Raw genomic sequence first — 27,254 nt, 5'->3', positions numbered from 1 at the left:
GATCCTCATATAAAAGCCTCAATGTGGAATAGCTTTTTAATCAACAAAGTGCTGATTAGGATCTAGAAGGCAAGTCTACAGTGTGGGCACAACTAAACATCTTGATCTTGAGTGGAAAGTATCTAACAAACTTGCTGGCCAAAGGAAGAAAGATTTTTGGGGTTCTCCAAAATTATTTTTACCCCATCCCAGGCTTTCTAGTTTTAAAAATATGGCTGTGTCCATGTGTGCCTAACATTCAATCCATCTTCAAGCTGTCAAATTTTAAACAGATCTACATCGCATCACATAATCTTTGGAAGAATTGCATTCAAACATAATATATACATCCCGATCCTAGGCAATTAAATAATTTTAAAAAAATGTCCCCTCAGTTCCAACCACTAAATGTATCTAAAGCAAGTGGGAGGAGGGAGGAGAGGTGGTGGTCACACTACCAGATGTGTATCTTATTCCACTATGTAGGAACCAACCAGTTCTGTATTCTCTACTTTGTATCTTGTGGCATGTTGTAAAGGTTCACAATCTAGTAGCCTTTCTGAAGGAAAGCAAGACTGATTTTAATCATTCCCTGGACAGTGAGTTACTTGATACTAAGAGGAAACTTGTATGTGTATTCAAATAACTAAATTGTATATAGCCTTATTCTGTGAGTACTTAGTTTGGAATGTCCCATTTTGAAACTTTATGATTTACATACAAACTCACAAATGTGTACACATGCAAGTGGCATTGAAATGTGAAATAGTAAACCACTGACATATGAAATAGACAAAAATGTTACTTAAACTTTACCAAAATACATGATAGTAAGTACAATGTATCACAAGCAAACACTGCCTAAAATAGTCAAGTACTGTAAATCAGAAGCCAATTCTACAGATACTGATAAAGCAAGTTCCAAATATCTCTCATTTATGCCAATCTGGTTGGGAAAACTGGGACTTATAGTTAAACATTATTTGGTAGGCCATAATTTCCCCATCCCTGATGCACGTAATTCATCAGCACAAAGGACACTTCAGAGTCTATGAACAGAGCTTTGTATCTTTATATTCACTCCCTAGCCAACATAGACATGACAGCCACAGAGATTAAGCAGAATCACTTTCAAACACATACAGGAAATAAGCAAAAAAAAAATTAGAGTGAAAGCATTCACTCCTATCCTGGAAATCTTTCCTTGCACTTTAAATTATTCTAACCCACGTGTTCAGCAATGCGAACGTAGGCAACTGTTCTTGCACTACTGAGAGGACAGGCAAGCATAATTCTGCTCCTGATAAAACTCATAATCCCGCAACGTTTTACAGATGAAAAGGAGGACATTCCTACGGACTACTGCACCAAACTTCTGCTCTCACCTCAGTGATCAGACCGGAGCTTTAAAACAGTCATGCACACTACTAGACTAGAGGATGTCCTCATTTAACGGGTAAGTTTGCATCTGCGTGGTTTCTCTTGCTTCGTTTATTTCTACCTTTATTCCTTATGAAGTCTGCAGAATTAATTGCGCGTGTTAACTTTGAGACGCGCTAACCCGATTGACACGAATCACGCCGCACGCTTTCCAATAAAATATATTCGGTAAAATGCATCAGAGACAAAGTAGGGGGGAGCGCATGAAATATCGATTCGCCTGAGCGCCGCGCGCCCCTTCGGCGCCCGGACGTTTAGGCAAGGGCAGTTCACACGTTAACACCCGTCCGGTCCCGGCAAGACCTGACAGCAGGCGCGGAGATCCCACCTCACCTTGTCTGCAGTCACAGTAGCCCCAGTCAACCCTGCCGCGGTTGTTTCGGTAGAAGCACCAGGGCCTGCTCCTGCCGTCCGGGTTTCTGCAAAAGTTGCGCTGCCCGCGCAGCTCTTTGCCCTGAGGCGTCCGGTCCAGGAAGGTGGGCACCTCCAGCCAGGGCAAGCACCTCGCGCCGAACTCTGTCACGTTGACGAAGCGCCCTCCGTTTCTCGGGCAGCCGCCCCCGCCGGCGGGCTGCTGAGGGTGGCTTGGCGGGGAGCGCGGCGGCGGCGGCGGCGGCGGCGGCGCCGGGCCCGGGCCCCGAGAAGCGGCCGACAAATAAGACGGAGAAGCAAAGCGGCTGGTGGCGGAGCTGGCGGCTTTGAGAAGCGGCCCGACGAGCAGAAGCGCCGCGGCCAGAAAGAGACGGGCGAAAGTCATGCTGCCAACCGCGCGCGGTTTGCTCCATCGCCTCTCAGCTGCGGAGCCCGGCCGGGAAGGCGGAGGGCGGAGCCGCACACGGCGCCCGCCAAACCTTTCCCACCTCCCGCCGAGTGAACGCGCAGCTCCTCAACCCCCGCCTTCCTTCTCGCTCCCCCCTCCCCCGTTCGCAGACCCCTCGCCGCCGCCCGCTCTTTTGAGGCTTTGGCTCCGCAGCAGCCGAGAAAGAGGTCGCGCCTCGCTTTCAGCGCACGGGGCTGTCCGTCTTAAGGCGGCTGCGCTTGAGGGACGTAGGTTGTTGTCCTGCCCCTCCAACCCGGGCTTGCGCCGGGCAAGCTGATCACCCCGTCAACTCGCGGGGAGCGAGGGATACCTTTTATTCAGGTTTTCCGGATTGTTTAGGATTAGGTTAAATGAACCGTGGGCGAGCCTATCCGGTGAGCACGGCTTACAGTTGTTGCCATTCTCCCCCGCTCTTTCGGTTCTCTTTCGCAGCCCAGTTGTGAAGGAGTTTTTCGCAGCCGCTTTAGGACCGGTAGAAATTCAGCTGGCCCAGCTCCGTTTCTCTGTAACGGATCCTTTGCGTTCAGAAAACCACCACCCCTCCACATATTCGCCCGTGTTGGGGAAGCTGGCCTCCTACCCTCTGTTAGCCCAGCCACCCTTTTTTTTATTAAAAGCCTACGCGGTTTGGAAATGCGATTGGGAGGGTTTTTCTATGGAGATTCATTCTCAGTCCTCCAAGCCACGGTTATCGCCAAGGTGCTTTTTCAAAAGGGAGTAACTAGACTTCCTGGTTTTTCTTTGAAGGCGTTTCGCTTCTCATTCGCCCGAGAAGCTGAGGGAGCGAAACGTCTTCAAAGAAAAACCGGGAAGTCCAGTTACTGCCTCTTGAAAACGCACTTTGGGGCGTTGGGAAGGTTACTTTATGGAGCGTCCCTCAGGGAGGAAGCAAATGCACTGCACACGCTCAGTGACTAGGCGTCGTGAGCCCGGCAGCGGAGCAGGAATGAGGTCCTTCTGAGCAGGGGTCTCCAACCTTGGCAACTTTAAGCCTGGAGGACTTCAACTCCCAGAATGCCCCAGCCAGCTGGCTGGGGCATTCTGGGAGTTGAAGTCCTCCAGGCTTAAAGTTGCCAAGGTTGGAGACCCCTGCTTCTGAGGACTCTTCGGGCCCCCGCTGAAGCCCAGGATGACAGACAACAAACCCCGACGCCGCGCGCGAGCTTGGAATTGGAGCGCTTGGCGCGCCGCGAACCGGCAGAAGCGGCGCGCGTTTCAATTCCTCAGAAGCTGCATTTTTGTCCCATGACGGGATTTCATTCTGTACTGCAGAGAGAGCTTTTTAACGAGGGCTTACGGGAGGAATGCGCGCCCAGTTTCCTTTTCGCCGCAACCGGCTTAAGGGCGCTGACGGTTTTTGCCAACGGGCGCCCGAGTCTCGCTTGTCCCACAGGTGCTTTTTTTTTTTCCCCCAAGAAGCAACTGGAGGATTTTCTGGTTTTTCTTCGAAGGCGTTTCCCTTCTCATCCAAGAAGCTTCTTCGGCACTGGCTGGATTGTGGGGAGTGAAAGGATGTATATTCCTTGCAGGCAGCATTTTTTTTTTTAGAGAGTCGTTGAGGCCACTTGGGGAGGGTGTCTGTGTCCTCGGGGTCACCTGAGTAGTACAAATAGGTGTGGAGCAGTGGTGGGATTCAAAAAAATTTTTTTACTACTGGTTCTGTGACCGTGGTTTGGTAGGTGTGTTGGCGTGGCTTGGTGGGCCTGGCAGGGGAAGGTTACTGCAAAATCCCATTCCCTCCCCACCCCACTAACCTGCTTTCCAGCTCTCCTCTCCTCTGCAGGGCAACCAAAGAAGACCCAGCCGATCAGCTGGGACTCGGGAGGCAGAGAATAGATGGGGGCGGGGCCAGTGTTCAATTTTGACGTAGATGGTCTCTTTGACCCCTCTTTCAAACCAGTGGTCCTTTGTCCAAAATGTGGACTTTGCTGTCTTCAAGAGTGGCCTTTTGAATGCAGATGGACTGCTGACTCTTGTCCTGATAGGTTTGTTCTCCTATGTTGTGCCATGCGTTTATGAAGTGGTTTTGCTCATAGCTGACACTCCAACAAGGGAAGATTGAAGTTGCTGGCCGTTGATAAGAAACGACGCTGAACCAGTATTTTTGAAAGAATTGGTTTGCTTTTGTCTTTCTGTGGCTGCATTTGCAGACCTTGATCCCCCAAACCAGTCAGTGAAGGATGTTGGAGACACCTGTCTGGCGAATTGGGTTTTGTGTTACCCAGGAACTCAGAACAAAGTTGATTCAATAAAATATGGGTACCGATGGGAAGTTTATCCATCCAGTCTCCAGGAAGACAACTTGACCTAAAAGGATTTGGGTGGCAAACCTACTGCAATTAATGGAATAGTGCCATCTTTCGTCCAAGGCTGAATCAGCAGAAAACAATTGGCCTGACATGTGCTGTCTGCACAGTGCTTTGATCCTGCTTCTGTTCACTCTGTTCCCAGTCACATGACTTTCCTCCAGGGTAATGGGCGACATACCTAATAGATTCATAAGCTGGGTATGTGAGAGGAAGGCTAAATTGTGAGGACACAGCAGAAAGACGTTGCCTGGGCATGTTTGTACCGTGTGTAGATTGAAGTGGGAAAATTCCAGAGAGGTTTCATAGCTTTTGCTTTTATTTGTGGCTACGTTCACTGGACCAGTAATTAAAAACATTTTAAATATTCATGTTAAGTTTGAGCAATGAGAGGCTGAACCAGAGCATGAGTGCAACAATACTTTATTTAGTAATAAAGGGCTGACCGTGCTTGCCACGCCTGGAACTGGCTCGCAGCAATCAGCAACTGGTTGGACCCCGCAGCCTGCTTTTATAGCTGGCTGCTGGAGAGAATCAACCAATGAGGAAAGGGGGAAGAACGCCCACACAAAGTGAGTGGACCTGAGTGAGAACTCCTGGAGTCCTCAGGACATAACACCCCTTCCCCCCAGATGCGAACATGCATAGTCCTTGAGGTAGACGGGGGGTTTGTGTTGGCGCCCGGAACGGCGCAGCTCGGGAGCATTGTCTGTCCGTTCAGAATCAGTCTGTGACGGTTGAGCCGGCAGCGTGTCGCCAACGCGCTCTCCGGATTGGGCATCCTCAGGACTCACAGGGTTGGATACTGGGGGCGAGTTCCCGTGGGCTGGATCAGGCTGGTCAACTCTCGGGGCGCTGTTGTCCGAGTTCGGGCTGACCGGAACGGCTATTGGTGCGGACTGGACGTTGGGTGCGATGAGGCTGAGAGGCGGATGAGGCGGTTCCCCTTCGTCTGGTGATTCTGGATTTCTGCTGGCAAGGGTGCTGTGGCGCCTCCACAGTTGGTCTATGTGCCTCCTCCCAGACGCGACCATCCTCCAGCCTGACCCTATACGATCTCGGCCCGGTGATGGCGATGACCTCGCCTGGCATCCATAGTGGGTCCCCAGCGAAATTCCTCGCAAATACAGGCTCCTGTAACATAAAATGTCTAGGGGAGAGTCAGGGCAGTATTGTGGGTGAAGTCTGTCCAATACAGTCCTCAGGCGCCGGCCCATCAGGAGCTCTGCTGGGGACTTATTGGTGACTGAACAGGGGGTGAATGCCAGAGGCGTCAATTTTATAACCCAGAAAGTCCACCTGTCTAGTGGCAATGGCGCATTTTTCTTTTTTTAACTTGAGGCCATGCTGTCTGAACCTCTCTAGCACTGCTCGCACTCTCTGGAAGAGTTGGGGTCTGTCCCTGGCCGAGACCAAGATGTCGTCGAAGTAGGGTACTACACCAGGGAGGCCCTGTAAAATCCGCTCCATGAGGGACTGAAAAATTCCTGGGGCAACACTTACGCCAAATTGGAGACGCTTGCATCGGAAGGCACCCCTGTGAGTGACGATGGTCTGAAGTTCCGCTGTTTGGTTATCAACAGGGAACTGCTGATACGCTTGAGACATGTCCAATTTAGCGAAAATACTGCCCGGCTCGAATGTGTGCAATAAGTGCTGAATGACGGGCACAGGATAGGCGCTAACTTGTAAATATTTATTGATTGTTGTCTTGTAGTCCGAGCAAATTCTCAGGCTACCATCTTTTTTGAGGGGTGTGACAATGGGCGTCTCCCACTTGGCGAAATCTGTTGGCTCAATGACCCCTTGTTTTAATAGTTTATCCAATTCAGCGTCTAGTTTTGGTCGAATAGCAAATGGAACTCTACGCGGTTTTAGTCTGATTGGGACTGCCTGGGGGTCGACTGTGAATGAGATGGGGGTTCCGTTATAACACCCCAGCTCTTCGCTGAACACATCTGCGAAATCAGCGAATAAGGAGTCAGTGTCTAAGGTTGAGACAGCATGGACTCCTGTTAGCCCTAGGCCGAGGTGGGGAAACCAATCGAGCCCCAATAAGGTGGGTAAATTGCCGTTAACTACCACTAGAGGTAGGTGACCTTTAAAAGTTCTAAAACTGACAAAGAACTTGCCTCTGCCGATCACAGGAATGGTCTTCCCCTGGTAGTCCTTCAGGCCGAACTCGCATCTTTGAAGCCGGGTGGTAGATAGGCCGGGGTGGAGTTTCTTGAGGGTGTTCCACGAAATTATTGAGAGCGCTGACCCTGTGTCAACCTCCATGTGGCACGGTTTACCTTCTAGGGAAACGGAGAGAGAAATTTTACTAACAGTGTGGCAAGTTCGCTTGGCAAGGTGGTGCGTGCGACAGTTTAATACTTGCCTCTGAGGTCCCGAGTGCGAGGGAGGGAGTCTGTGTGCAGCGCTTTGGGGGTTTGGCAGACTCTCGCGATGTGCCCCCTTTTATGGCAGTTGTTACAGGTGGCTCCTTTAAACTTGCAGGTGGCCCTATGATGCGATCCCCACAGGCTAGGCACAGTGTGATGTGCTTGGGTGGACCGGTGTTTTCTTGTTTGGCCCCTACCTGCGGCCGTTTGTCGTAGGCGAGGCGGTTGACGTCGTTTTCGTCGTTGAGGGTTTCCTCTGCTACCACCTCCTCGGAATGGACTGGGAACGATGCCAGCTTGGCGCTTGGGCCCTGTATTTCGGTGGCTGAGTTCGTTGCCAGCTCGGCTGCCAGGCCTCCTCGACCGCTTGTGCGAGGTTGAGGTCTTTTTTGCTAGAAGGCACCTCTGTAGATTGAGGTCCTTGACCCCACAAACTAATTGATCGAGGAGCATGTCCTCCAGGTATGTTCCAAACCCGCAGTGCAGAGCTGCTGTTCTGAGGGCGGCCATATATTGATTGATGGTCTCCTTACTCGATTGCTTCCTCATACGGAAAGTGAACCTCCTGGCGATCTGTGAAGGCCTGGGAGCGTAGTGGTTAGTGAGGATCTCAAGCAACTCGGACCACGGAACGTTTTTCAACTCTCTAGGAGCTACAAGTGCTGCGGCAGTATCGTAAACGGTGGCTCCGCAGTAGATTAGGAAATAGGATTTTTTCCGATGCTCTCCCGCATCCGCCAGGCCGACCGCGTCGATGTAATGGTTGAAGCGGTTCTTATACGATTCCCACTTCTCTTCGTCTGGTTTGAACGCCGGGAATACTGGGTTGGAACTCATGGTGCTGGAACGGCTGGGCTACCTGCGGAAAAAATCTCTCTGGGGACAACGGGCGCTCGTGGGTTGCAAGTGAAATCAGCTCTGGAGAGGTTTTTTGCTATCCTCTCTTTCTCTCTGGGTTAACCACGTTGGCTGTTAGCCGTTGGAGGTGTCTAGATTCGCGCCAGTGTGGGCGTTAGTGACTTACTACAGCGCTGGGCTGTGTCTCTCTTGGTTTGAAATTCAAATGACACCCGTTTGAATTTCGCGCCTAATACTGAGCGGCTGCGGCTCGCAGCGCTTCACTTTCCCCGTAGCTGGGCTAACAAGCGGCTACAGACGCTTCTAACTTTTGAACCAGACCACTTTCTCTGGCTGCGGATCAACGTTCGCTCTTTTGTTGGCTGACCGCTCTCTCTGGCTGCGGTCAGCGTTTCTCTTGTAGTCGACCGATCGCTCTCTCTGGGCTGCGGACCGGTGACTAGTGACTCAGCGGTTGCATGGTGCTTCTGGTCGCCATCCCACCCTCGTCGCCAGTGTTAAGTTTGAGCAATGAGAGGCTGAACCAGAGCATGAGTGCAACAATACTTTATTTAGTAATAAAGGGCTGACCGTGCTTGCCACGCCTGGAACTGGCTCGCAGCAATCAGAAACTGGTTGGACCCCGCAGCCTGCTTTTATAGCTGGCTGCTGGAGAGAATCAACCAATGAGGAAAGGGGGAAGAACGCCCACACAAAGTGAGTGGACCTGAGTGAGAACTCCTAGAGTCCTCAGGACATAACAATTCATATATAGGATTTTTATTTATTTTTTCTCCATAGAGGCAGTCCTCATTTAACAACTGCCTCTTTAGCAACTGATCAGTTATGACAGAGATTAAACATAACTTTACAACCAGTCCTCATAGTTATGACCTTCCTAGATCCATTAAGCACAGGGTAGCTAAAGTAAGATTATAAACACAATCATAATTTCACTTAGCAATCTTTTTGCTTAACAACCAAGTTGTTATCCCAACTGTGGTCACCTGTGCTTTCAAACATGTTTTCTAACTGGCAGAGTGGTTATTGCAACTGTGTTTGCCATACTCTTGACAGACATTGCAGCAGAAAATGCTGCCCCAATAAATGATGCCCTTGTTGTTTCTTCTGTGTCTTTCCCTACATGCTGCTGAAAACTTACTTGATCATATACTCCCTAATGCAGTACCAAGAGCGGGTACCTTAGAAATCTCAGATCTTCCTTTTTTAACCCTGCAGGCACAGCAAATCACCATGATGTTAACTCATTTATATTGTGAAGAATCTAGTTGACTTCTTAAGAACTTTTATATTTAATTCAGATTGTTTCACATACATATTTATGAATTACTATTAATATTTAAGTAGCTTTTATTTTATTTTTATTTTATTTATTTTGTCAAGCAATTATAAGATAATAGGTATAAGTATAAACATAGTTATGGATACATGAAATGGATACATATAAGAAATATAAAAAAGAAACAATAGGACAGGGACGGTATGCACCTTAGTGCACTTATGCACTTCCCCTACAGGCCTCTTAGGAAAGGGGTGAGGTCAATAGTAGACAATCTAAGGTTAAAGTTTTGGGGGTTTGGGAAAGAAACCACAGAGTCAGGTAGAGTATTCCAGACATTGACCATTCTGTTGCTGAAGTCGTATTTCCTGCAATCAAGTTTGGTGCGGTTTACCTTGAGTTTGTATCTATTGTGTGCTCTTGTATTGTTATGGTTGAAGCTGAAGTATTCATTGACAGGTACGACATTGCAATGATTTTATATACTATATGTATATGTGTATAATATATGTATGATTTATATACTATACTTAGATCGGACCAAAGGCGGCGTAGTTTTCACTGTACAAAATATTAATATAATGACCAGTGGCATCCAGGTCATACAGCAATCTTCCAAAGATTTATTTATGTGCTTGTTCACCTTTAAGTTACTGTTTACTTCTGATGACTGCCAGGACAAGTCCTTGCAGTTTTCTTGGCAATTTGTTTCAGAAGTGCCGTTGCCATTGTCTCCTTCCTAGGCTCAGTGATTGGCTTAATGTCACTAAGCTGGCTTTGTGCTTAAGACATAATTAGAACTCAGCTTCCCAGATTCCAGCCTGGTGCCTTAACAACTGTATCATATTTCCTGAATAAGACCATGATTGAGTAATTGATTTACCAATTTATTTTGAAGATCCTACCCAAAATCTTAAGAATTAATACTCCAAAATATTTAAAATGGATGACAATTCCAGATTTATACCTGGAGCAGATTTCTACCTGGTATATGGACATAAAACTGTCTTAACAAAATCAGATGTGCCAAAAAATGAACGTGTATCCAGTATATCAGTTTTTAGATAACAATATGGTCAGTGCAGAAAGTTAGAAATAATTTTACAATTAAAAAAACCTTGACACTGTAGGTATTCCAAAGATAAGAGTGGCTTCTGTAGATGGAACCATCAGAATTTCTTTTCAGGATTTGTGATACTTCCAAGTATTCAGGTCTTGGTATGTCAAAGGTATATTTCCCTAGGTCAGTAGAGGCTGCAATAATTAAGGATTGAAGAACATACACCAGTATGCAACCTCCATTCCCTTACCTTCTTTCTTCAAGGAGAAAAACCATACCCTGCCAAAAATGGCAGGACAATTTACTATATGTGCATATGAATAGACAGCAAAGCCCACACTCACTCACCCTGACGTTATTTAATTATATACTGAAATCTACAAGCAAATAACCAAGTTCACAGAGTACCAAGAACTCCGTATGCTTTCACCCGCATGCTAACATTCATTTATGCAAAATTATAACTGATCTATAAAGCTAGTTATGAACCAAAAATACTACATACAGGTTTGGACTAGAAGACCTTCAAGGTCCCTTCCAACTGTGTTATTCTGTTAAATAATTATGTTTATGTTATTGTCTGGGTTAGATGGAAAGAAAGTTAGCATCGCCAAAAGCCACACATCATTTTAAATATTCTGAGAATTAAAAAACTGAAAAATGAACTATCGCTGTTGTAAGTTTAATACATAATGATTGTTCAATTTTTCTTATTTTTTGAATAATCTCTCTTTTCGTGTTTTAAATTGCTGACTCCTAACATAGGCCATATAGCTCTGTGTGAAGCCAGTATCAGGGAACACAATGTACTTCTTACAGTTCCTCCTTTTTCACTGAGGCTGTAATCTTCATTTATTTCAAACAATTCTGTTTTTCATTTAGCGATGGTTCCATGTTCTTTTTGAAAGACGCTTCAAAGGTCAGTTGACATCAATGGAACCTCTTCAGCATTTCCATAAAAAGGGAATTTTCACAACTTGCAAGCAATTTTTATCTAAATCTTTGAAGCTGTTCATGTTCATCCAGATACTCTTTCAAAGCTTTCCATTCAATCTCCTTTTATTTTTTTTAATAGAAAGAACCGACTTTAATAGGTCATCGCCATCTTGTGGTCTGAATGGAGCATTGCAGTTCATCCTTACATCATAAGGATGATAGAACAGAACTAACAATGTAAAACCTAAATTTATGATACCAATACTTTGTGCTTAGAAAAAACAAAACAGTTAGCTTTCTAAACTACTCTTGAGAATAGTGGAGATTATATACCAGTTCTGAAATTTTGCAGGATGTATCTTTGGTGTAGAATATTTACATATAAATTATCAACTCACATCAAATTCATGGAAGTTCATTCTTGAAGACTCTTCTTCTAAATAGGATTATCAGATAGCAAAAGGAGCATATATCCCCTTTTTATCTCCATGTTCTCTCTCTGGCAGACATATCCTTAAAATCAAATATTGCCTGGCTTTTCAAGCATCTAAAAGAATATTACTGAATAGCTTTTCTCCAACATGCAGTGTTTCCCTAATAAATGTTTAACTGCAAGTTAACAAACTCAGCTGTGATCTTAATTAGTATCCTGTCTTGCACTGCTATCACATATTGAAAACACCTTAATTGGCTAAGTGCTAGAGGCTTTTGCTTTTTAACCAGCTGGCTGGCAGCAGGCTAGGCAATCAGTTGGCACTAGTCCATTCCTCAGTATGCAGGCTCCATTGTATGCATGTTTGCTCACTTCCTCTTCAATGAATGTAGCAAATATTAATAGCTCAATAAGTCTGCCCTTCTTTTTGGTGTCCTCCTTTGGAACCCCGAAATTCTACTTCTAAAATACCTTCTTGTACTCTCCTTTTAAAGCTATTAATCTTTCTAAGAAATCTCTCTTATTCTATTTATCTACAGAGAAGCTTAAGGTAATATTCATTTTTAGGACCTCTAAAATTGTATTTATTGCATAAGCTTGCTGAAATCTGCTATTATAAAGTTCATGCAGAAATGTATCACTATAGGAAAAGTTATTTTTTCACAATATGTTTACTCTTGATTATTTTTCTTAATTTTTGCAACACGTAAATGAATTTTTTATTCACTGCAAGCTGAATGACGGAACAGTGCAAATGACTCAACCGTCAGAAATAAACTTAAACAGGCATAGTATAACTTTTGTGCGCAAAACATTGGTACTTTCCCCTCCCTTCCGTGTTTAAATAAATATTTAACACTACCAGATATTTAGAGTCAAGTTTTTTGAAAACAGAATGGTCAGTAGGCTAATATAAGTCGCAATGTAGTCCATCCTCATCTTGGAAAAACAAAGAACGCATGCTCTTTTAATAAACCTTGTTCATTGTAGCTTAATTTGTAAGAATTATTTGCAATATTTACATGCCTCCTGGGAAGCATTAATTATTACTTTCCTCAAATACGCGGAAACAGACCTTCCAGTCTTCCGCCAGAAGCGCAGAAGCGGCGTCACCGCTGAGTTATGACGCTTCTAAATTCCGCCTCTGTTTCCGGTCGGCGATTCGGGCAGCGTTGCGCGAAGTGGGCGCCGGCAAGGCGGCGACTTTGGCGGAGGAGGATGAACAGCCGCTTGCTGGAGATCAGGGAGCGGCAAAAACTACGCCGGCAGCTTCTGGCTCAGCAGGTATTTGCCGCCCGGTGACCGAGAGATCATGCTTGGGAGGAAAGGTCCGGCCTTCGGGAGGCTGCTCGTGCGCGTCCCGTGGCTTCAGGGGCGGGGATCTATTAGTGCACAGTTGTGATGGAAAGACCTACCGGGGCTGCGTGGATATAATCGCAGTGTATAATATAATGCTAATGGTTAGTATGGTATAATATTGCCCCTGTGATCATCTTCTCTTCCCTTATTTCTTTCTTCTCCATATTTTAGCTGGGAGCTGAAAATGCAGATAGTATTGGTGCAGTACTAAACAGCAAGGACGAGCAAAGGGAAATTGCTGAAACGAGAGAAACATGCAGGTTTGCATTAAGCGATTTTTTTTAATCATGCAAACATCACAGAGAGAATTGAAGTTGCTGCAAAGAAACTTTAGTTAAATTTGCTTGTTCATGTTACTTGTTATTATTTTAACCCAACTGAGTTTTCAATTTCCAACCAAATATTTGAAAACAGATTCTATCCTAGAATTTGAGTATTTACTTTATTTAGGAAATTTGTATCGCTAGTAATGCATAGTGATCTGAATCTTATAATTTTATCTAGACCTATTTTCTATATATATTTAAATATTTAATATATCTGTGATAAGGATTTATGTAGGAATACCATTGTATCATCAGACATGCAATGGAAAGTTACTCAGAATTACAATGGTTAATATCATTAATATATAACAATACAGAAGAAAAGACCATGTACATATTGAAAATTCATATATATAAGGAAATTAAATTCTTTCCAGCCAAAGATAAATGATATAAAGAATTTAAAATGTCATTTCTTTTCAGAGTTATTTCAATTCCTGAACGCCAATCAATTTTCTTGAAATCTTAGTGAAATAAGGGAGAACCTTTTTCAGCACTGAGATTTCTTTGAAAGGACTGCCTTACTTCAATCCTTTTTTATTTGCTAAAAAGCTACTGAATCCCAAAATACTTCTTTTTATAGCATTAACACTTATATACCACTCCATAGTGCTTTACAGCACTCTCTGGGCAGTTTATAATGTAGAAGCATTATTTACATATTGCCCCCAACAATCTGTGTCTTCATTTTATCAACCTCAGAAGGATGTAAAGCTCTTTGAGTCCTTTCGAGATCAAACTCCAATCTGTTGGCAGTTCGCCTACAATACTTTTATAAAAAGATGACCGAGGCAGTATAACAAGGATCAGCACATCTTAAATTAACTTTTCACAGCATCTTATGAAATTTGTTTTAAGCTAACATACATTCAATATTCATATTTCTAGGGCTGCTTATGATACATCTGCTCCAAATTCTAAACGTAGATATCCTGATGAGGGAGAAGCTGATGAAGAAGAAATAGAAGAATATAAAGTAAGAAAGTGGCTTTAAAAAAGGACAAATCTGATTCTAAAATAGAAACATGTGATTTGAATCTTTCTAATAAAGATTTTGGCATGTAAAATTGTTCTTAATACTTACATTAAAAGATCTTATTCTGTATATTTAAAAGTGTTTTCTCTTTAGAAAGGACAATATTTTTGAATCTTATAAATAGGTATGTTTTCTTTATAAGGAGAAAATAAAATATATTGATTTATATGTATATACTTACATAGAAAAAAAATAGCATCCCATTCACAATAGAGATTCTAGGCGATTTAAATACAGGAAGTCCTTGACTTGCAACAGCTCATTTAGTGACCATTCAAAATTACAATAGCACCGAAAAAAGTGACTTATGACCGTTTTTCACATTTATGACAATTATGGCATCCCTGTGGTCACATGATCAAAATTCAGATGCTTGGCAATTGACTCATATTTATGACAGTTGTATTGTCCCAGGGTCATGTGATCACCTTTTGCAACTTTCTGACAAAACAGTATGGAAGTCAGATTCGCATAACAACTCTGTTATTAACATTTGCAGTGATTCATTTAACAACTCTGGCAAGCAGGTCGTAAAATGGAGCAAAACTCATTTAACAATTGTCTCACTCAGCAACAGAAACATTGGGCTCCATTGTGGTCATAAATCAAGGACCACCTGTAATAGTACTGTGAAGAAAAAGCAAACCCCAGCCAGATATGGAACCAAATAAAACCACAAGAAGATACATGGAGAGTTAGATCCAGTTGCCTTCTGACATACTGTTTATGAGATTTAGTGTAGTATCATTGCTGGGACATTGGACTATCACTAGGGAAGCCCACTCTCAGCTACAAAAATTAACCAGATGACTTTAGGGTTGTTATTCTCACTCAGTATTGAGGAATTGAATGGATAAATACGATGGGTGCAACACATGCAGCCTTGAGCTCTTAAAAAGGGGCAGGGGATAAATCTTAAGGCTAAATCCTTCTTAAGTAGCAGTAGTTACATGCATTCTTAACCAATTTTGGAAGACATATCTCTGATAGAGTGATTCACCCAAAAGAGAAGGTATATATGATACTAAAGCATCTGGGTTTTTAAAATCATTTTAAATTTTATTTTTGTTGTTTAAACAGTGTTTTGGGGAAAATGTAATTGGTTCACTGACTGCTTTCCCAGACTTACACTGGGGCTACTCATGATCTACTGTTTCAGGGAGGCAGTGTTCATAGACAGCTGTCTTCTTTCTTCATTAAGAAGCGGAATGCTAATGAGACGAGAAACACCCTGTTTCTACCCACATATAAAATGTGCTTTATTTCACAGGATGAAGTGGAGCTTCAGCCAGATGAAGAGAATGTATTATACGAAGAAGAAATTTACAAAGATTCCAGTACTTTTCTTAAGGTAAATAGCTGTTACGATTTTTAAATGTATTATGTTTTTATATTTACTTATTGGTTTGTATTATATTATTTGCATTTTATAGCTTATTTTTACATTCAGAGGTCTTTAGATTTTGTATGACCGAAAAGGGCTGAAAATAAATTTACAGAATATTTCAGCTTTAATGTTCTACCTTCCAGTTGGATGTTATTGAGATCTCTGGTTACACAAATTTAGGATTCGAATATGCTTTTAACAAATCTGATCACGGGTGTTTTATTTATCTATTTCACTGTAGCTAACTTGAATAATATTTCAGAGTTCCAGGTTGCATCTGCTGTACCAAATGATGGTTTGATGGAAAGCAGAGGAAACATCTCACCCCAAAATAGCTGTTTCATTTGGGCATTATATGCTAAAGAAAAATGCATTATCTTGAATATATAAGTAACACATTCTTTGTTGAAAAAGAGAGAAATGGAATATATTGTCCAGAGGTCATCATTACAATAAATTATTGTATAAGCAGTCTGGAAAAATCTAGGAGACATGGATAATTGTTTCCATATGCAGGCAATAATATCAAATCAGTGTGTCAGTGATCTGCCTTATTTTGTTAATGTTTATTCTTAGGTGATTTTCTTCCCTTAGGGGACACAGAGCTTAAATCCTCATAATGACTACTGTCAGCATTTTGTGGACACTGGACACAGACCTCAAAATTTCATCAGAGATGTGGGTATGTCAAAGGAATTTATAATATAAGATTTCTGTGTACAGGTTGTAAGAGGTTTTATTTATTCTTAGAAAAGTACAGGCTTTCAATTTTCTATTCATAGATGTATTTGAACTATCAGCCAAATGAAAAGTAACAGTGGAGTTGGGAATTATGTTTAGATGTGAGTAATAATTGATTTTAATAGGTGTGGTGATTATCAATTGCATGGTCAAAAGTTCCCTAGTTTTAGAAGAGAGGTCTGTTCCTGTAATATAGTCCTGTAATATAGTCCTGTAATATATATGATCCAAATTTGAAGTTCTGATATCTACCCCCATGGTCACATGACCACATTTTGAAGGCTTGGTTACTGGCCTACATTTATGGACATTTGCAACACATCACGTGACCATAATTTTTTGGCAAAAATTGCCCCATAGTAAACAATGAGTTTTCTTAATAACCATGGTGTTAGTTTTACAGTTGCAGTATTTGATTAACAACCTTCACTCCAACAAACATTGTAAACATTGTAGCCATCATGATATTGTATACTCAATTTCATAAAGACTATAATCATTTCAATTCAAATAGCAGCCTCTGAAACTAAAGTAAACAGTTTGTTTTAGGTGTTATTATAATCAAAATTATATATAAAAATAAGACAGTAAACCATCACAGTTAAGCATTTTAAATCTGCAAGCTGGAAGTATCAACAGTTGTTTGAGTTGTACACGGCCAAAATAATACCAGTCATGCCATAAAGAGTTTCAAATAAGTAAGAGCTCTTATTAATCTTCTTTAAAAATCCAGAGACACAGACATTAATTTGCATTGAGATATGTTAAACTCTGAAAATTAATATGAAAAGTTTTATTTTATGTTATGCCTATGCATTGCATTTCATACTAATTTAAGCACATGGTTCAAAATAATAAATAGGTTTAGAAGTTGTGCAAAATAATAAATGGGTTTAGAAGATGTGCTAACACTAGACAAACTTATTAAGTACTTGGCTAATTGTGCTAGCTCAAATCATAATGAAAATAAATAATAAGCTGTGATCTAAATCAAATATGTTAAGGTGTCTATTTTGTGATACATGTATTTGAAAGTTATTTCTGTAGGATAACGTGTATGTGTTTTCCTCTTAGGTTTAGCAGATAGATTTGAAGAATATCCAAAACTCCGGGAACTCATCAGGCTGAAAGATGAGCTAATATCTAAATCTAACACCCCTCCAATGTAAATACTTTGAATAAACTGGATTCTTTTGTCCAGACAGGCTTATCTTTAGTTGACTGCAAATTAAGATTTTTCTGTGAACACCTGTTGACAGTGGGAATGTTTATATTTAGATTGTATATATAAACTTCAAAATTATTAATCAATTTTATTTGGTGTGCTTTCTTAGTGAATTTTTGCTCTTGACCATTTGTTCAGGTTTTTTTCTTCTGCTGTTTGCAAATATCTACAGTTCATAAGCCTTAGTTTGAAATGTGTAAATAACACACATTTACTACATCAATGGATTAAAATAAGAATAATTTTCTTGGCGTAAAGGCTTCTTGTTAATAAACCAGGAATAGATAACTTGTGCCACTCCCTCATTCTTTGGGATCAATGCTAATAGATAGGGAGATGTAGTTCAGCAATATCAATTAGCCCACAGATTGCCTACCATAGTCTAAAAAACTTTTGATGTAAAGACGCTTTACAAATCATTGGACTGAATCCCATATTGAACAGCAAGGTTGCATTTCCATAGCTAGAATTCTTCTTGTGATTCCTCTCTCTTGGTTCTCATTTGTTTTGAAAGTTTCCAGCTGCTTCACAAAGTACAGTATTTTAAAGGTAATGGGGCAAAAGTGAAGCAGGAATAATCTGTTCAACTAATAGATGCTGTTTCAACACTGATAGACTACTCAATTATTGGATACAGCCCATTTAAATTAATTTTGGAAGTCGGTTTTTAAATTTAACTGGTGCTTAGTGCAGAGGTTGTTTATCACAAATTAATTTTTATTAATTTGAATGGTAATTTTATAGCAGTATTTGTGAATTTTAATAAGGTAAGGGTAACCAGATTATCTTTCAGAATTTAGTTTGTGAATACTAAGATAAACAGTTACCAGCATTTTATTTACAAATTATTCTACAAATGTGAATTGCTTTCTCAAAGCAATAAAACTGCTTTTGTGCACAAAGTACTATTTTTTCAAAGTGTGTTGCATGTGTAAATAGCATATCTCAATCTAGGACAATTGGACAACTTGTTTTAAATATCACAGTTGAAAAATAGACACTATGAAATTGTCAACTTATAAAACTAATGAAATAATGATGTATTTCTCATTTGTATGATAGGTATTTACAAGCTGAACTAGAAGCTTTTGATCTTCGTGAACTCAAGTCTAAGTTTGATGTGATACTTTTAGAACCACCATTGGAAGAATACTATAGAGAGACTGGCATTACTGCTAATGAGAAATGCTGGACATGGGATGATGTGAGTTTGCTATAGAAAACATTAAGACATGTCTTGTTACTGTTTTACATGAATTGTTTTTTTGAAATGCCTTCTATCTAGCTGCTTTTCCCGTGAATGCTCTTTCATCCTTTAAAATATGAAAGATGAGCAATTTTTAAAACTGTGGATCATTATTAATTCTGTCATGTTAACATTTAGCTAACTTTAAAATTGCAGCTGCAGCTACCATCATCTATTTCTAATTGGTATTTACAATTTATACAATATGCAGTTATGAAGCAATAAAGTAAGAACTGTTGCATAAAAATAATATGAACCAGAAGAATCCTTCACTTTTCTTGGAACAAAATGTGTAAAGAAGTGAACTTTAAATCTTTGGTGGTAATTGTAAGGAGACTTTTTTTTAAAAAAGCAAGGTTTTCTAAGTAACATGTGCCAGATAAATCACTCTGTATGTGTTGTGGCCCGCTGCCTGATGGAGCTGGCAGCAGAGTCAGACAGTAGTGAGGAGATTGGGGAGGAACCTGGGCCAGTCTTGGAGGCTGAGGAAAACTCGGACGAGGGCTCTGCATCAGAGGCAGAGATGGAGCCAGGGCAAGCTGGCAGTTATCAGCTGCCTTCAGACTCAGACAGCAGTGAGGTGGGGGAGTTTCTGGTACCGGTTCCCAGCCTGCACATGCGCAGGGCTACCAGAAGACAAGAACAATTGAGAAAGCAGGGTTGACTCAGGAGTAAGGCCACAACTCGGAGATGATTGCCGCCCCCCCGCCTCCGGGACATAAGAGAGGAGCGAACGGGATGTGAGCTTTTGCAGAAAGCAATTAGTTCATCTGGTCAATTCAAGTTTCGAAAAGTTCTGTTTGACTCTGCGTCAAGTTTGGCCTTGCCCTGCATTCGGCAATTAGTTCTCTGGAAGCATTCCAAGTATGATAAGGTGGGTGTTTATAAACATTCCCCTGAAAGATTGTTTGTGAAGCCTTGCAGGCTGTGAATGAACATAATTCACAGCCGTGGAAATAAAAGATTTTACCAGGACTAAGATTGTGTTTTATGCTTTCTAAGGAAGTCTAGGTCAGAACAGTATGTTGCTATGGAGAACAGGTAAGATAATAGAAAAGAAGCTATTAAAATTTTGCATTTGAAATATTGGTTGAACTTCATAATAAAAATAACTTTGTATCCTTCGATCATGAATTTCTTATATCAAATCTCTGGATATAATATGTTAAAACCGCTTATCTCTGATAAGTTATGTTAAAAAGTTATTTTTTATCTTTGCCTCTATATCTAGAGCTGTTTATGCATTACTGAATGACTGCATGATTGTATTTCTTTGCCTTTATTTTTGACACTGACAATTCTACAGTTGTAGCTAAAAATTGTGTATTATTTAAGAAAGACCAGGGTGTGTGCTGCACTCTGCTGTGCAAATGGTTTTGCTTAAAACATTACACATTTTCTACTTTTTGCAGATTATGAAACTGGACATTGAAGAAATTGCTGCCCCACGATCATTTGTCTTTCTTTGGTGTGGTTCTGGTGAGGGCCTGGATCTCGGCAGGGTGGTAAGATCATGTAGTTCTATGCATTAAGAATAATAACAACTTATTCAATGAAGTTTTCAAGGCCAGCATATACAAAAGTATCTGTCTAGAGTCTCTGACTAAGAATCAACTACAGGAAGTCTTGAAAGCCAAGGCCTACATATATTTGTAGAGTCCATTTTTGTCCCCACAGATTTTACTCCACTAATTATTGCTGACTATAGTGAGTGGGGCTCCATTTCAAGGACTGTTGAGTCAGCACTTTCTGAGATCATGTGGCCATGATAATGTCATGGAGTGCTATTACCTTCCCATCGAACTGGTACCTATTTATCTACTTGCATTTGCATGTTTTCGAACCACGTTGGCAGGAGCTAGGGTGAGGGGTGCTCACTGCGTCACATGATGTAGGGTCTCAAACCTGGGCTGTCGGCTTTCAAGCTGACAGGCCCAGCATCTTAACTGCTGAGACATCGCACATACATACATGCAGGCATATATACATAAAATTGTGCCATCAGTGTGTTTAATGCCATAGGTAATAATGTATAAATCACCCATATGAGCTGATATGCAACATATTTTTAAAATGTTGAAGGGGTTCAAATAAATATATACTATAATGGAGGCATTGCTTGAAAATCTGTTAATTGCTTGAAGTTTGAAGGAAAATTATAGAAGAATTCAGGTTTTTCTTTAAAAAATTGAATTAATAAATTGGACTATATCTAGAGTTAAGCTTACATAGTTGGTTAACAATAGTGGAGTTTCATCCTCCTTGTACTTGTATTTCAGTCTTCCTATAAAAGGATCACAATTCCTACTGAATGGGATAGGCCAATGATGGCTAACCTTTTCCACATTGCGTGCCAAAATGCAATGCGCGCGTGACCCCCCACTCCCACCCCTGCACATGTGTGCACAACCCCCCTGTGCTCTGTGCATGAGTGTGCAACCACGCACCCCACCCCCTGTGCATGCGCACACATCTCCCCCTGCAGATGCGCAGCAGATACCCGACAATCAGCTGGCGGGGGCACATGCATGTGCAGTAGGGCTCTTCCAAGCGACCTCTCGCATGCCTGTAGAAATGGCTCTATATGCCACTTCTGGCACGTGTGCTATCGGTTCGCCATCACGGGGATAGGCTAGTTCAGGAAAAAGGGGATCTCATATTGAGCCCAGAGGTATATTAGCGATGCACTATCCCATTCAATAGGATCTGCTAGCATTCTCTTCAGGAAAAATTAGTGAATGAAAAATGAAAAGAAGGAATTTGCTTTCAGCAGCCTTGTTGTCTCCAACGCACTGTTCTTGTTCTTTGCTGTATTGTACAATAATTCTGTTTTATTGAACTCTGGTAGTGTTTGCGCAAATGGGGATACAGAAGATGTGAAGATATATGTTGGATTAAAACAAATAAAAATAATCCTGGGAAGACCAAGACTCTGGATCCCAAAGCTGTTTTTCAAAGAACGAAGGTACATCTTTGAATTTCTTTTTGTCTTCTCCCTGCGTTATGACAGTAGATGCTTTTTAAATGCTCTGTTGCTGTTGATGGTAATTTAGTTTTATGAAAATACTTGCAGAACAAATGTATTCACTTACTACTTGTGTTTACAAATGAGAGATACAATACGGTATTGAACTTCTGTCTACAACAGGAAACTCTGGAACATTAATTCTGGGAAACACCTGACTCACTTATTTTACTGAAATGCAAATCAAAGTATCATGGAAAAATGTAGGCTTTTTTTCACCTTTCAGAGAGATGATGGAAGAGCTGTAGAATATCTTTTATAGGTTTTTTTTTGCTGAACAGTTGCTGTAGTTAGGAGTTCAACATGATTAGCTGTCATTTTGTTCTATATTGAGATATAAATTAAATGGAGGCAACAGAGAATTATTCTGATTTTCTTTAGAATAGTTTGGGGCTGTGTTAACTTCTTTCTGGTATTCAGTACTTCAGCAATATTTGAACCTTTGCCTATTGCTTTGACAACTATACTTATTGCTAGACCAATTATTTTGTAAGAAAAGCAGATTTTGAGATATTTCTGTTTGACAGAAATTCATGAAATCTTCCTCACTCTTTACCTTATCATGGACCATAAAATAAATACTGATAGTCCTTGACATTTGTTTAGCAAATTTTTGAAGTTACAACAGTGCTGAAAAAAGTGACTTCTTATTGGTCCTCATGTGTGCACACTTTCGTAGTCACATGATCAACATGAGTGCAAACCAGCTCCTCTCAAGCTCCTCCCACCTATCTTCAACATCCCTGCCTTTTTGCCAATGGCTGGCCAGGGTAGTAGTGGCTGACTGAGACTGAAGGCCCCGAGCTTTTACTTCAGACCAGGCCCTGCTGGCATTGCCAGTGCTGTCAAGGAGAGTCACTGTGCAAGGTGGCCAAAAGGGCATAGATGTTGGGAAGAGAAGTGGCTGGAGGAAGTACTTCTGCAGTTACTAACTGCAGGCAGGCAGCTGAATGCTCAAATTTTGATTCTGTGGACATTCTGTGGAGTTACAGCAATGGCTGTAACTTTGGAGACTGGACATAAGTAGCATTTGTTCAGGGCTGACATAACTACAAATGATTGCTGATCAAATGGTCATCAGATAAGGACTACCTATATTTGTGTATTTCCTTTTACTCTTGCTATTTCTAAAGCATTTTCAAACTTTTATCACAACGTTTAATACAAAATTGTCAGTATTATTTAAAATTTGTATACACCTTGTGCCATAATAATTCATAAACACAAATCTGCTGGTCAAGTATGTTTAGCGCAAAATGTTTGAGCATTAACAAAGTGGATGAAAGAGTGAATTGATCTTTACCCTAATGAAATCGCAATGTTAGACGTTCATCTTATATCCTATTTGCACTTTTTGGAGGACTGCTTGTGTGAAATCACAATTCCACTTGACAGAATGCATATGATCTTGCAGCTGGTAATTTGAGACTTGTTTACTATTGCCAGTTTTTTGATGTGTTTCTGATGAGGGCTAATATTGTTTATAGAATTGTTTGGTAGTGTAAAGATTCATTGTGTGGATTGAAGGCTGAGGCAGTAAATATGCAGGCTCAGTGGCTAAATGTCATCATTTGTGGAGAGGATTGAGGTGACAAATGGGCTGTGGACCATGATTGTGAGAAGATTGCAGTAAGTGATGATCTACAGCCACACTTAGAAAATCACTCCCTAGAAAATAGTTTCAGGGGCTATTGGAGCATTTTCCTCAAGACTTCCAAACTGCTGCATAAAATACCTCTTTTTCCTAGAGGAAAAAAGAAAAACTAGGTTCCTGATAATACTCCGTATCATTTTTGGTAGTAGTAAATTGTATGTCACCAAACAAAATTTAACATTTTTAAATATATCATGAGTCTCATAGAAATAAAGTATTCCATAGTCATTAATAATGATTGTGTCTAAAAATATTTGTTACTTTTATGGATTTTTTTAGAGACTGCAAGTCTCAAAACATAAAGAAAAAGTAATAACTAGATATTTGTGTGCTGTATTTTTCTTCTTCTTAATCGATTACTTCCACAGTGGTTTAGTCTTTTTTTGTAAATCAAGGTCTAGAAATATTAGGATTGACATACAATATCAACGTTCTTCAAACGGGTGATTCCAGATGTGTTACTATGATGTTTAGGGATTATGGGAATCGAAGTTTAATCCATCTGGAAGTTGCCAGGTGAGAGAAAGTTGGCTTAAGATAGTATCTTGCCTAATCCAAGTAGTGTTGCTTGCCAGAGACAGTAAAAGTGAACTGTTTTCTATATCTGAAGGGACATTTTCCCTTCCCTGCTTTTTCAGAATTTGGAACTTACACAGCTTTTTGGAGAGTTCTGGAAATTATTATTCATCTTTACTCACAATTTTGTAAAAACCATCAGGTGGCTTTAGTAAAGCAGCATTTAATAATTTGTGGAAAATTGCCCTTTTGGATCACATTCTTCTGAAACAAGATAAATCTTCCCCACCCCCAGGTAACTGTAGACTTCCCACCTAGAGGCCTCTTATACAATTGCATCCCAATATGATCTTTAAAAAGAAGATATAAAATGTCATTGTCTGTTTCTTTTCTTTCTTTTTTGGGCTGGGGAATGGATGCTAAAACCAGTTTGTTCAAATTTCATGTTGTATCCATGTTGTATGATACTTCTGGGGATATTTTAGACTTCAAATGTTTACTTAAATTGTGATTTATGACTGTATACAAGGAATATGCAGAGCTTAGAAAATAGTTTATAAAAAAGAGTTTCATAGAGTTGTTAGAGATAATATATACTATGCTGAAATTTATGTGGACACATACACACACACACACAAAATGCTAAGTATGGGTTGAGTAGTATGATGAGTTGACACAGATGTGAGTAATTTGATCGATAACATGTATCATATGATTTAATTCTATTCAGAGCAGTAATTTGGGCAGTAAAACAAGCATTACTTTGGGCCAATCATTCTCTTCTAACCCACCATGTAGGTTTGTTGTTGTTGGGGGAAAATGTAGGAATGCTGTTGAGCTAAATTACATTGATATACATATTTTGATATACATGTTACATACATATTTTGCCTTTTCTCCAAAGCAAAGGCAAAATATGTATCTTATAGTATCAATGTAATATAGTATTAATTGTAGACTTCTTTCTTCTTTCTTTACCTTGCAGTTTGGCATTACTGATTTTATAGCAAATATTTTTATTTCAGAACATTTTTAATGAATTGCATAACTGAACTTACAAAAAAGTCACATTCTCTTTTAATTTCTCCCATCTCTCCCATCATTTTTATATACTTTTGATAGAAAAAAATGTTTTTGTTTTCTCTTTAGGAACATTGCCTTATGGGCATTAAAGGAACTGTCCGCCGTAGTACAGATGGGGATTTTATCCATGCTAACGTTGACATTGATTTAATTATCACAGAAGAGCCAGAAATTGGTAACATAGAAAAACCTGTGGAAATATTTCATATTATTGAACATTTTTGTCTTGGAAGAAGGCGGCTTCATCTTTTTGGACGTGATAGCACCATTCGTCCAGGTTATTCTCAGGCTTGTTTTGTACTATATCATTTCAAAAACTTTACAGTAAATATGAAAATTTCATAACATTAATTTGTGTGCTTTAGAAAAATGTAGATTTTAAAGGAGTAGTTATGGCTTTCAGCGCAGTATAGTGGTCCCATTGAGCATAAAGGACAACTTTACCAAGCCTATTTTCTTACTAAATGACTGTAGATATAATGAGGACGTATGCATTCAGCATACAGGCACAAATGGTTGGGCTTTGTTTTGTTTTTTGCTCAGAATGGTTGCTGTGCGTTCCAAACGTTCTAGAATTTTTCTCTATCCTCAACTGTGTCATTTTATATAGTAGCAGTTCAAGCATTCCAATCATAAAATTCATCCTTAAAACTAGCCACCCCAGAGCTGTTTCATTCAGGACTCGAAACGAAATTAATTTCCCATTTGTATATTACAGTATTTAGATGTTAAGGCAGAAATATGGGTATGAAACTGACATCTAAGTAAATAAATATGAAAGGCAGAAACAAGTGTATCACTTCTGGGTATGATACCTGACTTTCAATAATTTTATTAATAATTGAGAGTGATTATTCTCCTATGTGTTTTAAAAGCTAAAGAGGTAAATGTCTGATATCATTGAAATAGTCCTAATGGATTAATTTTAAGCATCTATAATTTCCAAAAATGACATTCAGCTACATCATGTAGAGTTTTATTAATAATTCTACCTGCTCTTATTTTATGGGAATAGTTGCTTGTGCTTCTACTTGGACAATATAAATTATGCAAAATTTAAGTAGTATTAAAAGAACCAATCAGGAAATGATTAAGGGGTACAATTTTATATGCAGCTCACGTTCCCCTTTTGTTCCCTTCCCTCCCTTTAGGCTGGTTAACTGTTGGACCCACACTCACAAATAGTAACTTCAATGCTGAAACATATACATCATATTTCACAGCTCCCAACTCCCACCTGACTGGCTGTACAGAAGAGATTGAGAGACTCAGACCAAAATCACCACCACCAAAAGATCGAGGTGGTGGTGCACCAAGGGGTGGAGGAAGAGGCGGGACTTCAGCTGGTCGTGGAGAAAGAGGCAGAGAGAGAAACCGAACTAATTTCAGGGGGGAAAGAGGGGGATTCAGAGGGGGACGGGGAGGTACTCACCGGGGTGGCTTTCCCCCTCGCTGAGCAATGAGAATCTTCATCTTTTTGCCTGCCTTTATCCTACTGAGTTTTTGTTTAAAAAATACAGTCTTAGTTCTCCAGTTACCTTTATTGGCAGCTCACTCTAAGATCTACTCACCAAAATATTTTTGTACCTATTATGAACCAGTCTTGTACAATAATCGAGATCTTACAATAAAGCACATTTACAATTGAATTCTCTGAACTTGGTTGTTTTGTTGCAGTTGTTTTATTACCTCACTGGTAGCATGAGTCTTTTTTCTATCAAGCACATTTACTATCAAAATTGACTTTGCACTTGATAGCTTTAGCTTTAATTTTAAGAAATCATGTTTTTTATTTTCCAATATTGTGGATTTTTTTTTTAAAAAAACCCTTTTAATATCATTCTAGGACACCTTTATAGGACAAATATTGCTCTTTCTGTTACTTTTCAGGCAACTGAATTATATTACAACTTAGGTTCCAATAATAGAAAATTAATGCTCTTATTAACAGAAATTTCAAATATATATTAGTCTCATAGTAATCTTCCAAAAACACAAAAAATGCAAACACACACGTATGTGTGTATGTATGTATGTATGTACATATAAAAGCGTATGTATGTATGTATAAAACATCATTAAGTAAATCAGATCAATTTCAGTAATATGTTATTAACAGAACATAGGTTTTTTTAAAAAGGGGGTTTAAGTAAAGTACTTT

The 27,254-nt window shown here is 40.3% G+C and overlaps 2 protein-coding genes across 3 annotated transcripts in view; one reads left to right on the top strand and one right to left on the bottom strand.

Annotated features, from left to right (window-relative positions):
- The window catches only part of PRSS12 (serine protease 12), a 41,123-nt gene extending 38,668 nt beyond the window's left edge, over positions 1 to 2,455 (bottom strand). The window contains exon 1 of the mRNA XM_026697958.2: positions 1,753 to 2,455. Coding sequence (XP_026553743.1) covers positions 1,753 to 2,176 — 424 coding nt within the window. The 5' untranslated portion in view covers positions 2,177 to 2,455. The remainder of the gene's footprint in view (positions 1 to 1,752) is intronic.
- METTL14 (methyltransferase 14, N6-adenosine-methyltransferase non-catalytic subunit) lies at positions 1,291 to 26,742 on the top strand. Of its 2 annotated transcripts, XM_026697960.2 has the most exons (12): positions 1,291 to 1,435; positions 12,569 to 12,779; positions 13,026 to 13,114; positions 14,069 to 14,156; positions 15,487 to 15,567; positions 16,198 to 16,285; positions 17,419 to 17,509; positions 18,632 to 18,773; positions 20,228 to 20,320; positions 21,664 to 21,780; positions 25,160 to 25,370; positions 26,245 to 26,742. In XM_026697960.2, exons 2-12 carry the CDS (start codon positions 12,618 to 12,620, stop codon positions 26,547 to 26,549), a joined length of 1,467 nt encoding a protein of 488 aa, XP_026553745.1. In that variant the 5' UTR covers positions 1,291 to 1,435; positions 12,569 to 12,617; the 3' UTR covers positions 26,550 to 26,742. The 2 variants fall into 2 exon arrangements, with proteins under 2 accessions (XP_026553745.1, XP_087792338.1); XM_087936212.1 differs by lacking the exon at positions 1,291 to 1,435 and having other exon boundaries at positions 12,623 to 12,779.
- The last annotated feature ends 512 nt before the right edge of the window (positions 26,743 to 27,254 follow it).

This window comes from Pseudonaja textilis, chromosome 6, assembly GCF_049901715.1.
Source record: "Pseudonaja textilis isolate UNSWEBS1 chromosome 6, rPseTex1.2, whole genome shotgun sequence".
NCBI classification, from domain to species: Eukaryota; Metazoa; Chordata; class Lepidosauria; order Squamata; family Elapidae; genus Pseudonaja; species Pseudonaja textilis.
Note: the sequence above shows the minus strand (reverse complement) of the source record. Positions and strands in the feature narration are given on the sequence as shown.

Coding starts and splice junctions, on each gene's coding strand:
- METTL14 (XM_026697960.2), top strand. CDS start 12,618: ATGACGCTTCTAAATTCCGCCTCTGTTTCCGGTCGGCGATTCGGGCAG. Junction 14,157..15,486: donor AAGAAATAGAAGAATATAAA/GTAAGAAAGTGG, acceptor TTTATTTCACAG/GATGAAGTGGAGCTTCAGCC. Junction 20,321..21,663: donor GCCTGGATCTCGGCAGGGTG/GTAAGATCATGT, acceptor GAACTCTGGTAG/TGTTTGCGCAAATGGGGATA.